This window comes from Somniosus microcephalus, chromosome 30 (genome assembly GCF_052327205.1).
Source record: "Somniosus microcephalus isolate GS21.2 chromosome 30, FLI_Smic_1.0, whole genome shotgun sequence".
NCBI classification, from domain to species: domain Eukaryota; kingdom Metazoa; phylum Chordata; class Chondrichthyes; order Squaliformes; family Somniosidae; genus Somniosus; species Somniosus microcephalus.
Window position 1 is genome coordinate 25,936,045 of NC_141016.1, and position 15,389 is coordinate 25,951,433.

General features: G+C 48.9%; 1 protein-coding gene across 1 annotated transcript in view; it reads right to left on the minus strand.

Moving 5' to 3' along the window:
- The window catches only part of dock5 (dedicator of cytokinesis 5), a 283,772-nt gene that overhangs the window by 44,766 nt on the left and 223,617 nt on the right, over positions 1–15,389 (minus strand). Inside the window, exons 33-35 of the mRNA XM_085971247.1 lie at positions 10,091–10,239; positions 9,166–9,251; positions 4,366–4,522 (exon numbers count right to left, since the gene is read on the minus strand). Coding sequence (XP_085827373.1) covers positions 4,366–4,522; positions 9,166–9,251; positions 10,091–10,239 — 392 coding nt within the window. The remainder of the gene's footprint in view (positions 1–4,365; positions 4,523–9,165; positions 9,252–10,090; positions 10,240–15,389) is intronic.

Below are 15,389 nucleotides of genomic sequence, written 5' to 3' on the forward strand. Positions count from 1 at the left end.
AAAGCAGGGACAGGGTACTGAATTTGGATGATCAGCCATGATCTCATTGAATGGCGGAGCAGGCTCGAGGGGCCGAATGGCCTACTCCTGCTCCTATCTTCTATGTTTAGAGTCATAGAGTCATAGAGTTATACAGCACGGATAGAGGCCCTTCGGCCCATCGTGTCTGCGCCGGCCATCAAGCCCTGTCTGATCTAATCCCATATTCCAGCATTTGGTCCGTAGCCTTGTATGCTATGGCATTTCAAGTGCTCATCCAAATGCTTCTTAAATGTTGTGAGGGTTCCTGCCTCCACAACCCTTTCAGGCAGTGAGTTCCAGACTCCAACCACCCTCTGGGTGAAAAAGTTCTTTCTCAAATCCCCTCTAAACCTCCCGCCCTTTACCTTGAATCTATGCCCCCTAGTTATTGACCCCTCTACTAAGGGAAAAAGCTCCTCAGCATCCATCCTATCTATGCCCCTCATAATTTTGTACACCTCAATCATGTCCCCCCTCAGCCTCCTCTGCTCCAAGGAAAACAAACCTAATCTGCCCAGTCTCTCTTCATAGCTGAAGCGCTCCAGCCCCGGTAACATCCTGGTGAACCTCCTCTGCACCCTCTCCAACGCGATCACATCCTTCCTGTAGTGTGGCGACCAGAACTGCACACAGTATTCCAGCTGTGGCCTAACCAGTGTTTTATACAGTTCCATCATAACCTCCTTGCTCTTATATTCAATGCCTCGGCTAATGAAGGCAAGTATCCCATATGCCTTTTTTACCACCTTATCCACCTGTTCCGCCGCCTTCAGGGATCTGTGTACTTGCACACCCAGATCCCTCTGACCCTCCGTCTTGCCTAGGGTCTTACCATTCATTGTGTACTCCCTTGCCTTGTTAGTCCCCCCAAAGTGCATCACCTCGCACTTTTCCGGGTTAAATTCCATTTGCCACTGTTCCGCCCATCTGACCAACCCATCTATATCGTCCTGCAGACTGAGGCTACCCTCCTCGCTATTTACCACCCTACCAATTTTTGTATCATCCGCAAACTTACTGATCATACCTTTTACATTCATATCCAAGTCATTAATGTAGACCACAAACAGCAAGGGACCCAGCACCGATCCCTGTGGTACCCCACTGGCCACAGGCTTCCAGTCACAAAAACAACCTTCGACCATCACCCTCTGCCTTCTGTCACTAAGCCAGTTTTGTATCCAATGTGCCAAGGCACCCTGGATTCCATGGGCTCTTACCTTCTTGACCAGTCTCCTGTGCGGGACTTTATCGAAGGCCTTACTGAAATCCATATATACCACATCCACTGCGTTACCCTCATCCACACACCTAGTCACCCCCTCAAAAAATTCAATCAAATTAGTCAGACATGATCTTCCCTTGACAAAGCCATGTTGACTATCCCTGATTAATCCTTGCCTCTCCAAGTGGAGACAAATTTTGTCCCTCAGAAATTTTTCCAATAATTTTCCTACCACTGATGTTAGGCTCACTGGCCTGTAGTTCCCCGGTTTTTCCCTACTTCCCTTCTTGAATAATGGTACTACATCAGCGGTTCTCCAGTCCTCTGGCACATCCCCTGTGGCCAGAGAGGTCCTGAATATATGTGTTAGAGCCCCCGCAATCTCTTCCTTTGCCTCACACAGCAGCCTGGGATACATTTCATCTGGGCCTGGGGATTTATCCATTTTTAGGCCAGCTAAAACCGCCAATACCTCCTCCCTCTCGATGTGAATATGTTCGAGCATATCACAGTCCCCCCGCCCTATTTCTATGTCTACATCGCCCTTCTCCATAGTGAAAACAGATGCAAAAAATTCATTTAGAACCCCTCCTACATCTTCCGGCTCCACACACAGATTGCCACTTTTGTCCCTAATGGGCCCTATTTTTTCCCTAGTTATCCTCTTACCCTTAATATACTTATAAAACATCTTAGGATTTTCCTTTATTTTGCTCGCCAGTGTTATTTCATGGCCCCTCCTTGATCTCCTAATTTCTTTTTTTAAGTATCCCCCTGCACTTTTTGTACTCCTCTAGGGCTTCCTCCGTCTTTAGCCTTTTGTATCTGCCAAAAGCCCTCCTTTTTTTCCTAATCCATTCTCGTATATCCCCTGACATCCAAGGTTCCCTGTGGTTTTTGGAACCACCCTTGACCTTTACAGGAACATGTTGCCATTGTATGATCCCAATCTCCCTTCTGAAAGCCTCCCATTGCTCTGATGCGGATTTTCCTACAAGTAGCTGATCCCAGTCCATTTTGGCCAGATCCTGCCTTATCCTATTAAAATCGGCCTTCCCCCAATTTAGAACCTTTATTTCCGGCCCATCCCTGTCCTTTTCCATGACCACCTTAAATCTTACCATATTATGGTCACTGTCACCAAAGTGCTCACCTACTAGCACTTTTTCCACTTGGCCGGCCACATTCCCTAGAATTAGGTCCAGTACTGCCCCCTCTCTTGTAGGACTTTCTACATGCTGGCTCAAAAAGCTCTCCTGGATGCACTTTAAGAATTCTACACCCTCTGAGCCTTTCACACTCTGACTATCCCAGTTAATATTGGGGAAGTTGAAATCCCCCATTATTATTACCCTTCTATGTTTAAATTTCCCAGCTGCTGTCGTGGGATTTGAACTCATGTTTACATAAGAACATAAGAAATAGGAGCAGGAGTCGGCCATTCGGCCCCTCGAGCCTGCTCCGCCATTCAATAAGATCATGGCTGATCTTCTACCTCATCTCCACTTTCCTGCACTATCCCCATATCCCTTGATTCCTTTAATATTCAAAAATCTGGATCATTAGTCCAGACCTCTGGATTACAAGTCCAGTAACACAACCACTATGCTAACGTACCCGTCATCTCAGTAGAGCTTTTATTGTTTCTTCCCCAATTCTAATCAGCAATTTGAAGCTGTGGGCCTGGAATTCACCACAAAAAATAAATGAAACCGAACTTCACAAAGCCAAAATCCTGCATCGCTAAAACCTCCTGGACGTGGATTCCCGGCCGAACTAAAACACATTTCTTCTTCTGAACCAAATTATCATAAAGCAGGAGGAAGTTACGATTTTAGTCGGCCGTTTTTAGTGCCTCAAACCCACCCTGCTTGCTTGTCCCTGGCTGCACCGTGTGACAGGGTGTGCGGCCAACTGACTGAACCCTTTCCAACTCCGGAGACAAGGTAGAGGAGAAACTAGTGTGTGGGCCACGTTTCACCCGTCGAAACCATTGGTTACCAGATATCTCCAGGGCTGCCAGATCAAGAGCATTAGAATCACAGAATGAGACAGCACAGAAGGAGGCCATTCGGCCCTCCATGCCTGTGCCGGCTCTTTGAAAGAGCTCTCCAATTAGTCCCACTCGCCCCAATTAGTCCCACTCGCCCGCTCCTTTCCCCATAGTTCTGCAAAATTTTCCCCTTCAAGTATTTATCCAATTCCCTTTTGAATTTTACTATTGAATCTGCTTCCACCGCCCTTTCAGGCAGCGCATTCCAGATCATAACAACTCGCTGCGTAACAAAATTCTCCTCATCCCGCCTCTGATTCTTTTGCCAATTACCGTATATCCAAACACACAACACTTTCACAGGGCTCGACAGGGTAGATGCAGTGAGGATGTTTCTCCTGGCTGGGGAGTCTAGAACCAGGGGTCACAGTCTCAGAATAAGGGGTCGGCCATTTAGGACTGAGATGAGGTGAGATTTCTTCACTCAGAGGGTGGTGAATCTGTGGCATTCTCTACCCCAGAGGGCTGTGGAGGCTCAGTCGTTGGGTATATTCAAGACAGAGATCGATAGATTTTTGAATATTAAGGGAATCAAGGGATATGGGGGGATAGTGCAGGAAAGTGGAGATGAGGTAGAAGATCAGCCATGATCTTATTGAATGGCGGAGCAGGCTCGAGGGGCCGAATGGCCTACTCCTGCTCCTATTTCTTATGTTCTTATCTGTGTCCTCTGGTTACTGACCCTTCTGTCACCGGAAACAGTTTCTCCAAATTTACTCTATCAAAACCCCTCATGATTTTGAACACCTCTATCAAATCTCCTCTTAACCTTCTCTGCTCTAAGGAGAACAATCCCAGTCTATCCATGTAACTGAAGTCGCTCGTCCCTGGTACCGTTCCAGTAAGTCTCTTCTGCACCTTCTCCAGGGCCTTGACATGCTTCCTAAAGTGTGGTGCCCAGAATACTTTAGCTGAGGCCTAACCAGTGTTTTATAAAAGTTTAGCATAACCTCCTTGCTTTGGTACCTAGCAGGGCCTTTATGCAAAAAAAGGCAGAGTGGGCACTGCTCTTAAACCGCTATGAAATGGCTTTATTTCTGGAACCTCTTAGCTTCCCAACACTCACCAGTACGTTGACGGTGCAGCTCATCTGGTTCTCCTTGCTCTCATCGTGCATGATGGTCCTATAATCCAGCAGGTTTTCCAGCAGGCTGGTGACCAGCAGGACAAAGGCCTCCCCAGAGGCCGCAAGGTACTTGTGTTTCCTGCAGTGCTCCAACAGGCTGGGGAAAGGCCGAACGGTCAAAGGTCAGCAGCGAACCATCACTTTTGCGATTTGCCCCCCCAATTCCAGTCATCTTCTCCTGGCTCCTGCTGAGGTTCTAGGCCGACACTTGTGTGCAATGCCGAGGGAGTGCTACATTGTCAGGGGTGCCACCTGTTAAGTGAGTTGTTCAACCGAGGCGCCCTCTGCCTGTTCAGGTAATACCATGCCACGTGCCGAAGAGGAACAGCGAGGTTGTCTGGGCGACCTGGCCAATATTCATCCCTCAACCAACGCCACCAGAACACAGTAACTGGCCATTCGTCTCATTAGCTGTCTGTGGGATCTTGCTGTGTACAGATTGGCTGCCACATTTCCTACACAAAAACAGTGACTACATTTCAAAAGTACTTCATTGGCAGTGAAGAGCTTTGGGATGTCCCGAGGACGGGAAAGGCGCTACAGAAATGCAGCTTTATCCTTTGTTTTCTTTATTATTCCACAGTTGCCATCAGCCCTCTGGTACCTGCCCAAACGGCCCTGGGTGACGTGCGAGCTTGGGCAGTGACTGTTGGCTGGATACGCGACTGTGGAAGCCATCACTGAACCTTGCGCTCACCAGATGCGGAGGTCAACCTTGCTCCTATCCTCACCCTCTGCCGGCACTTGCACGCTTCCCAGTGGGGTGAGCGGATAGTCGTCAGGAGTGGGGACGCTGGCTGCTTTCCCCCCCCCCTTCCTTTGCCCAGGGAGGGTGATCCCATTCTAGAGCCCCGAACACCAATTTGACACCAGCGCGCTTAGCAGAGACCTGACGCCTCTTGTGTAGATTTCTGGTCCTGTACAGAAATACACTCGCTGAGTATGTTCAAGGCTGGGACCGATAGATTTTTGGACTCTGGGGGAATCAAGGGATATGGGGATCGGGCAGGAAAGTGGAGTTGAGGTCGAAGATCAGCCATGATTTCATTGACTGGCGGAGCAGGCTCGAAGGGGCCGTATGGCCTACTCCTGCTCCTAATTCTTATGTTCTTATCTTGACCACGGCTTTCCTCCTTCGCAGCTCATGTGATCAGAACTGGTGCTAGTGTTGGCACATTGCCCAGGAAAGTACCAGGGCAGCAAGATGAAACTTGTGGTTATTTGTTGGAGGGAAAGAGCATGCAGTGCCTCGTTAATGCCAATAGATGTCATCAGAGTGCATGTTTGCAACGTGTATTACTGTAGAAACATAGAAACATAGAAAATTAGGAGCAGGAGTCGGCCATTCGGCCCTTCGAGCCTGCTCCGCCATTCCATATGATCATGGCTGATCCTCTATCTCAATACCATATTCCCGCTCTCTCCCCATACCCCTTGATGCCTTTTGTGTCTAGAAATCTATCTATCTCCTTCTTAAATATATTCAGTGACCTGGCCTCCACAGCCTTCTGTGGTAGAGAATTACACAGGTTCACCACCCTCTGAGTGAAGAGATTTCTCCTCATCTCAGTCCTAAATGTCCTACCCCATATCCTGAGACTGTGACCCCTCGTTCTAGACCCCCCCCAGTCAGGGGAAACATCCTCCCTGCATCCAGTCTGTCCAGCCCTGTCAGAATTTTATACGTTTCAATGAGGTCCCCTCTCATTCTTCTATACTCTAGTGATTACAGGCCTCATCGACCCAATCTCTCCTCATACGACAGTCCTGCCATCCCAGGAATCAGTCTGGTGAACCTTCGCTGCACTCCCTCTATGGCAAGTATATCCTTCCTTAGGTAAGGAGACCAAAACTGCACACAGTACTCCAGGTGTGGTCTCACCAAGGCCCTGTATAACTGTAGTAAGACATCCTTGCTCCTGTACTCAAATCCTCTTGCAATGAAGGCCAACATACCATTTGCCTTCCTAACTGCTTGCTGCACCTGCATGTTTGCTTTCAGTGACTGGTGTACAAGGACGCCCAGGTCTCTTTGTACATCAGCATTTCCCAATCTATCACCATTTAAATAATACTCTACCTTTCTGTTTTTCCTACCGAAGTGGATAACTTCACATTTATGCACATTATACTGCATCTGCCATGTATTTGCCCACTCACTCAACTTGTCTAAATCGCTTTGAAGCCTCTTTGCATCCTCCTCACAACTCACAATCCACCCAGTTTCGTGTCGTCAGCAAACTTGGAAACATTACATCTGGTTCCCTCATCCAAATCATTGATATATTTTGTGAATAGCTGGGGCCCAAGCACTGATCCCTGCGGTACCCCACTAGTCACCGCCTGCCACCCCGAAAAAGACCCATTTATTCCTACTCTCTGTTTCCTGTCCGTTAACCAATTTTCAATCCATGCCAGTATATTACCCCCAATCCCATGTGCTTTAATTTTGCACACTAACCTCTTATGTGGGATCTTATCAAAGGCCTTCTGAAAATCCAAATACACCACATCCACTGGTTCTCCCTTATCTATTCTACCAGTTACATCCCCAAAAAACTCCAGTAGGTTTGTCAAACACGATTTCCCTTTCATAAATCCATGTTGACTTTGTCTAATCCCGTTGATATTTTCTAAGTGTCCTGTTATCACATCCCCCACAATAGACTCTAGCATTTTCCCTACTACTGATGTTAGGCCAACCGGCCCCTAGTTCCCTGTTTTCTCTCTCCCTCCTCTTCCAAATAGTGGGGTTACATTTGCCACCCTCCAATCTGCAGGAACCGCTCCACAATCTATAGAATTCTGGAAGGTGACAACCAATGCATCCACTATTAAGTGACACTGTGGGCTAATTATACCATTGGCCCATGGTGTAAAATGGGCAATATCAAATTAGTCGGTGGTTATGAGCCCCGCCCAATTTCCCTTCCATTGACTTAATTACACCATCACCCAAAGATAAGATTAGCCCCCCATGTCTATCTAATTGCATTGCACCTTTAACACGACCACACGCTATTGTTATATTAAAAAAAGACTTGCATTTATATAGCGCCTTTCACGACTACCGGACATCCCAAAGAGCTTTACAGCCGATGAAGTACTTTTTGAAGTGCAGTCACTGTTATAATGTGGGAAACGCGGCAGCCAATTTGCGCACAGCAAGCTCCCACAAACAGAAGTGTGATAATGACCAGATAATCTGTTTTTTAGTGATGTTGATTGAGGGATATATATTGGCCAGGACACTGGGGATAACTCCCCTGCTCTTCTTCGAAATAGTGCCATGGGATCTTTTACATCCACCCGAGAGGCCTGACGGGGCCTCGGTTTAACGTCTCATCCAAAAGACAGCACCTCCAACAGTGCAGCACTCTTTCAGTACTGACCCTTGGACAATTCAGCACTCCCTCAGTACTGCCCATCCGACAGTGCAGCGCTCCCTCAGTACTGCCCCTCCGACAGTGCAGCGCTCCCTCAGTACTGCCCCTCCGACAGTGCAGTGTTCCCTCAGTACTGCCCCTCCGACAGTGCAGTGTTCCCTCAGTACTGCCCCTCCGACAGTCCAGTACTCCCTCAGTACTGCCCCTCCGACAGTGTGGCGTTCCCTCAGTACTGCCCCTCCGACAGTGCAGCGCTCCCTCAGTATTGCCCCTCCGACAGTGCAGCTCACTCTCAGTACTGCCCCTCTGACTGTGCAACGCTCCCTTAGTACTACCCTCCTGACAGTTCAGCACTTCCTCAATACTGCCCCTCCGACAGTGCACTGCTCCCTCAGTATTGACCTTCCGACAGAGCAGGGCTCCCTTAGTACTGACCCTCCTACAGTGCAGTGCTCCCTCAATACTGCCCCTCCAACAGTGCAGCACTCCCTCAGTACTGCCCCTCCGACAGTGCAGCACTCCCTCAGTACGGCTCCTCTGACAGTGCAGCGCTCCCTCAGTACTGCCCCTCTGACAGTGCGGCGCTCCCTCAGTGCTGCCCCTCTGACAGTGCAGCGCTCCCTCAGTACGGCCCCTCCGACAGTGCAGCACTCCCTCAGTACGGCCCCTCCGACAGTGCAGCGTTCCCTCAGTACGGCCCCTCCGACAGTGCAGCGTTCCCTCAGTACGGCCCCTCCGACAGTGCAGCGCTCCCTCAGTACTGCCCCTCCGACAGTGCGGCACTCCCTCAGTGTTGCCCCTCCGACAGTGCGGCTCTCCCTCAGTACTGCCCCTCCAACATTGCGGCACTCCCTCAGTACTGCCCCTCCGACAGTGCGGCTCTCCCTCAGTACTGCCCCTTCTACAGTGCAGCGCTCCCTCAGTACTGCCCCCGACAGTGTGGCTTTCCCTCAGTACTGCCCCTCCAACAGTGCGGCTCTCCCTCAGTACTGCCCCTCCGACAGTGCCGCGCTCTCTCAGCACTGCCCCGCCGACAGTGCAACGCTCCCTCAGTACTGTACTGGAATATCCACTTGGCTTCTGTGCTCAAGTCCTGGAGTCGTTCTTGAACCCACAACCTTCTGACCTGAAGCCTGGAGCCAAGCAAGCCCTTTGAGAGACTTTCCACCATCAACACCGAAGCACTGAAAACCTGGGAACGTTGCTGCTCCTACGTTCAACCCTGACACACGGACAGTCACCTCTCCTTAAAATAAGGTGTTGATTTCACATTCAATATTGTTGGAACTTGCACAAGGTGGCCGTGTGACATACGAGACTCCAAGAGGAAGAATACAATATGTTCAACACTTACGTTTTCTCCAGAAGGATTTTGTACTGCTCGTCCCCTCTCCCTCCTTCTACTTCCTGGTCCAGTTTAGTGATGAGCTCGTTCTCGAACTGTAAAAGAAGCTCTCTCTGTTCAATGCTGCGTGGTCATTTCTACAGGATATTTTGCAAAACCCTTATGAAGGAATCTCATCATCAGCGCCTTCCCTTTTGGGGCTTTTTCTCCTTCTTGTGCCACAGGATCGAGCTGGGCATTAGGCCGTCCTCCCCCAGTGGCCGTGTGTACTGCTGGACAGTGAATGCCATGGGCTATTTGAGCATGGAGGGCATCACTGCTGAGACTGATCCCGTCCTCCCCTGACATCATTACACGTCACTAAACAGTGACCCGGAGCAGGAACGGACACTAATTTATTCCTACAAAAAGAAAATACTGCAGATGCTGGGAATCTGAAATAAAAACAGAAAATACTGGAGAAACTCAGCAGGTCAGGCAGCATCTGTGAAGAGAGAAACAGAGATAACGTTTCAGGTCTGACGAAAGGTCATCGACCTGAAACGTTAACTCTGTTTCTCTCTTCACAGATGCTGCCTGACCCGCTGTGTTTCTCCAGTTTCTGTTTCTATTACTAATTTATTCCTCCCTGGCCCCAGGATGCTGAAGCAAACTGCAACAATGGACTAACATCACTTAACTCAGCACAGCTCAGGGATTGAACCTGTGGCTCATCCTAGTCTGTCAGGCTCAGTTCCGGAAGTGGCAATGCTCTTACCCACTGCGCCGATGTGGGCGACCTCCCAGAACCTATTGCAAAGAGTTCCCTCGCCCCGTCTTTAGCGAGGGAATCTCACCGTGAGCAGGCCCAGTGAAACGCCCAGTTGCAGGGGTAGACGGTCTACCTCAAGAAATCAGGGTTGGCTTCTCGTTCCACGTGCCGTTGGCTTCTTACCGTGTGGAAACACCTGTTGACACTGTATTCACACTGCATCATGTCAAAGAAGATGGGAATCGTAGCCCTCCTGAGCTCTGGTTCAGGGACCAGCGTCATCTCCAAGATTGGCCCCACCATCCCTGGGATGAACTTTATCTTGTGAGGACCTGGAGCACAATACAAAACCGTTCAACAGTCATCTCATGAATGGAGTTGCTGCTAGGAGCAGGAGTAGGCCATTCGGCCCTTCGAGCCTGCTCCGCCATTCAATATGATCATGGCTGATCCTCTATCTCAATACCATATTCCCGCTCTCTCCCCATACCCCTTGACGCCTTTTGCGTCTATAAATCTATCTATCTCCTTCTTAAATATATTCAGTGACTTGGCCTCCACTGCCTTCTGTGGTAGAGAATTCCACAGGTTCACCACCCTCAGTGAAGACATTTCTCCTCATCTCAGTCCTAAATGTCCTACCCCGTATCCTGAGACTGTGGCCCCTCATTCTAGACCCCCCCAGCCAGGGGAAACATCCTCCCTGCATCCAGTCTGTCTAGCCCTGTCAGAATTTTATACGTTTCAATGAGATCCCCTCTCATTCTTCTAAACTCTAAAGGAACATACAACCATTGACTTGTTTGGCTACAATGGGAAGAGATTGGCAAGAGGCACATTGGAATTCTGTAAAACGGAGGGAATGGGAAGCGGGTTGTTACACTGGAATTCTAAATTTGGATGAGGGTCGGGCCCAACGTGAAGGGCAGTAAGTTTATTTCCTTTTGTACAGTGCGAGGGGCAGGGGTAGATATTTTGGTTAGGGGCACAGATTATCATTTCTAAGAAATTGTTCACAAGCTCACAGGAACATAAACCGTGCAGTTACACTTCAAATGAAATGGGCCGAATTTAATGATACTGTGCCCTCCTTCCGCTGTATTGAAGTTCAATGAAAGAAAGAAAAAACTTGCATTTCTATAGCGCCTTTCCTAAGCGTCCCAAAGCACTTTACAGCCAATGAGGTACTTGTTGGAGTGTAGTCACTGTTGTAATGTGGGAAACGCAGCAGCCGATTTGCGCACAGCAAGCTCCCACAAACAGCAATGTGATAACAACCAGATCATCTGTTTTTGTGATGTTGATTGAGGGAAAAATATCGGCCCAGGACACCGGGGAGAACTCCCCTGCTCTTCTTCGAAATAGTGCCGTGGGATTCTTTTACATCCACCTGAGGGAGCAGATCGGTTTAACGTCTCATCTGAAAGACGACACCTCCGACAGTGCAGCGCTCCCTCAGCACTGCACTGGAGCGTCAGCCTAGATTTTTGTGCTCAAGTCTCTGGAGTGGGACTTGAACCCACAACCTTCTGACTCAGAGGCGAGAGAGTGTGCTGCCCACTGAGCCACAGCTGACAACAGTGTCCCAATTGGATGGGGTCCAAATTCTAACGGAGGCCATCCAATTCACAACACAGAGCCCCAAAACCTCCAAGAATTTCAATGGGCTTCTTCACATTCACTCCCACTCCTATGGACAGAACCTCAACCCATTCATTCCCATTATATAGGATTCCAAGTGGGCCATATCCCGGTTGAGGCCAATTCATTAAATATATTCAAGAAGGAGTTGGATATATTTCTTAAGGCTAAAGGGATCAAGGGATATGGGGAGAAGGCAGGGACAGGGTACTGAATTTGGATGATCAGCCATGATCTCATTGAATGGCGGAGCAGGCTCGAGGGGCCGAATGGCCTACTCCTGCTCCTATCTTCTATGTTTCTATTCCATTCATTCCCGTCGTATCGAATTCCAAATGGACTGAGCCACTTTCATTTCCCCCGCACTGCCTGCAAGGTCAATGAATGTGCTGAATTATTTGACCCAAAAAACTTGCCTGTGCTATGTAAATGCAAGGTCGCGTCAGGGCAAAACGTGACAACGAACGGAGTAGGTTGAGGTTGGGCTCAGTGACTGGTGCAGCAACCTATTCCAATCCCTGCTTATAAGCAATCAGGAGTATGGTACAGGTAGACTACCTTTTATCCGAACTTCCGAAAACCGAAACCCTCTAAAAACCGAAGGTTTTTTCGTTCAGCGTAAGTCGTGCGCACGACATGACCAGAGTGGCGCACGACCCCGACCCCCGCCGACGACCCCCCGCGGACCCCCGCCGACCCCGACCCCCGCCGACCCCCCCGCCGACCCCGACTCCCGCCGACCCCCTGCTGACCCCGACTCCCGCCGACCCCCCCGCCGACCCCGACTCCCGCCGACCCCCGCGCCGACCCCGACTCCCGCCGACCCCCGCCGACCCCCCCGCCGACCCCGACCCCCCCGCGGACCCCGACCCCCGCCGACCCCCCCGCGGACCCCCGCTGACCCCGACCCCCGCCAACCCCCCCGCGGACCCCCTCGCCGACCCTGACCCCCGCCGACCCACCCCCGACAAATTTCCCAGTCTTATAAAATACCTTCCGAAATCCGAAATTTTCCGAAAACCAAAACACGGCTGGTCCCGAGGTTTTCGGATAAAGGATAGTCTACCTGTACTAAAAATTATATCGTCAGACTTTCTGACACTGCCAAGGTGACTTGCTGAAGGGAATAAGAAACAGACACGGCGGCGGAGACAACAATCCAGGACAAAATTAATGGTCACTTGGAAAAATATGGGTTAATAAATGACAGCCCACACGGATTGGTTCAAGGCAAATCGTGTCTGACAAACTTGATTGAGTTCTTTGATGAAGTAACGGAGAGGGTTGATGAGGGTAGTGTGGTTGATGTTGTGTATATGGACTTTCAGCCTAATCCCACTTCCCAGCTCTTGGTCCGTAGCCCTGTAGGTTACAGCACTTCAAGTGCATAGCCAAGTACTTTTTAAATGTGCTGAGGGTTTCTGCCTCTACCACCCTTTCAGGCAGTGAGTTCCAGACCCCCACCACCCTCTGGGTGAAAATAGTTCTCCTCAACTCCCCTCTAATCCTTCTACCAATTACTTTAAATCTATGCCCCCTGGTTATTGACCTCTCTGCTAAGGGAAATAGATCCTTCCTATCCACTCTATCTGGGCCCCTCATAATTTTATACTTCAATTAGGTCTCCCCTCAGCCTCCTCTGTTCCAAAGAAAACAACCCCAGTCTATCCAATCTTTCCTCATAGCTAAAATTCTCCAGTGTTGGCAACATCCTCGTAAATCTCCTCTGCACCCTCTCTAGTGCAATCACATCCTTCCTGTATGGAGTGGTGACCAGAACTGTACGCAGTACTCTAGCTGAGGCCTAACTAGTGTTTTATACGGTTCAAGCCTGCTCTTGTATTCTATGCCTCGGCTAATAAAGGAAAGTATCCCAAATGTCTTTTTAACCGCCTTATCTACCTGTCCTGCTACCTTCAGGTATCTGTGGACATGCACTCCAAGGTCCCTCTGTTCCTCTACAATTCTCAGTGTCCTACCATTTAATATGTATTCCCTTGCCTTGTTAGCCCTCCCCAAATGCATTACCTCACAATTCTCCAGATTGAATTCCATTTGCCACTTTTCTGCCCACCTGACCAGTCCATTGATATCTTCCTGCAGTCTACAGCTTTCTTCTTCATTATCAACTATATGGACAATTTTTGTATCATCTGTAAACTTCTTAATCAAACCCCTTACATTGAAGTCTAACTCATTGCTATGTACCACAAAAAGCAAGGGACCCAGTACTCAGCCCTGCGGAACCCCACTGGAAACAGCCTTCCAGTCACAAAATCACCTGTCGACCATTACCCTTTGCTTCCTGCCACTGAGCCAATTTTGGATCCAACTTGCCACTTTCCCTTGGATCCCATGGGCTTTTACTTTTCTGACCAGTCTGCCATGTGGAACCTTGTCAGAAGCCCTGCTAAAATCCACGTAGACTGCATCAAATGCACTACCCTCATCGACCCTCCTTGTTACCTCCTCAAAAAATTCAATCAGTTTAGTCAGACACGACCTTCCCTTAACAAATCCATGCCGACTGTCGCTGATTAATCCGTGCCTTTCTAAATGACGATTAATATTGTCCCTCAGAATTTTTTCCAATAATTTGCCCACCACTGAGGTTAGGCTGACTGGCCTGTAATTACTCGGTCTATCCCTTTCTCTCTTTTTAAACAGGTGATAAAGTATCACAAAGTAGACGTCATAGCAAAATTGAAATTCATGAGATTAAAGGGACAGTGGCAGCATGGATATAAAATTGGCTAAGGGACAGAAAGCAGAGAGTCGTGGTGAACGGTTGTTTTTCAGGCTGGAGGGAAGTGTACAGTGGTGTTCCCCAGGGGTCAGTATTAAGACCACTGCTCTTTTTGATATATATTAATGACCTGGACTTGGGTATACAGGGCATAATTTTAAAGTTTGAAGAGGAAACGAGAACTTGGAAATGTAGTAAAGTGAGGAGGATAGCAACAGATTTCAGGAGGACAGAGACAGGCTGGTGAAATGGGCAGACACACGGCAGATGAAGTTTAACGCAGAGAAAGACATAGACAGGCTGGTGAAATGGGCAGACAGACGGCAGGTGAAGTTTAACGCAGAGAAAGACACAGACAGGCTGGTGAAATGGGCAGACACGCGGCAGGTGAAGTTTAACGCAGAGAAAGACATAGACAGGCTGGTGAAATGGGCAGACAGACGGCAGGTGAAGTTTAACGCAGAGAAAGACATATACAGGCTGGTGAAATGGGCAGACAGATGGCAGGTGAAGTTTAACGCAGAGAAAGACATATACAGGCTGGTGAAATGGGCAGACAGACGGCAGGTGAAGTTTAACGCAGAGAAAGACATAGACAGGCTGGTGAAATGGGCAGACAGACGGCAGGTGAAGTTTAACGCAGAGAAAGACAGACAGGCTGGTGAAATGGGCAGACACATGGCAGGTGAAGTTTAACGCAGAGAAAGACATATACAGGCTGGTGAAATGGGCAGACACACGGCAGATGAAATTTAACGCAGAGAAGTGTGAAGTGATACATTTTGGTAGGAAGAATGAGAAAAGGCAATAGAAACTAAATGGTACAATTTTAAAGGAGGTGCAGAACTTGGGGATGTACACAAGTCTCTGAAGATGGCAGAACTAATTGATAAGGTTGTTAAAAAGAAGCATATGGGATCCTAGGCTTTATAAATAGAGTACAAAAGCAAGGAAGTTATGCTAAACCTTTAATAATCACTGGTTAGGCCTCAGCTGGAATACTGTGTCCAATTCTGGGCACCACACTTTAGGAAGGATGTCAAGGCCTTGGAGAGGGTGCGGAGGAGATTTACTAGAATGGTACCAGGGATGAGG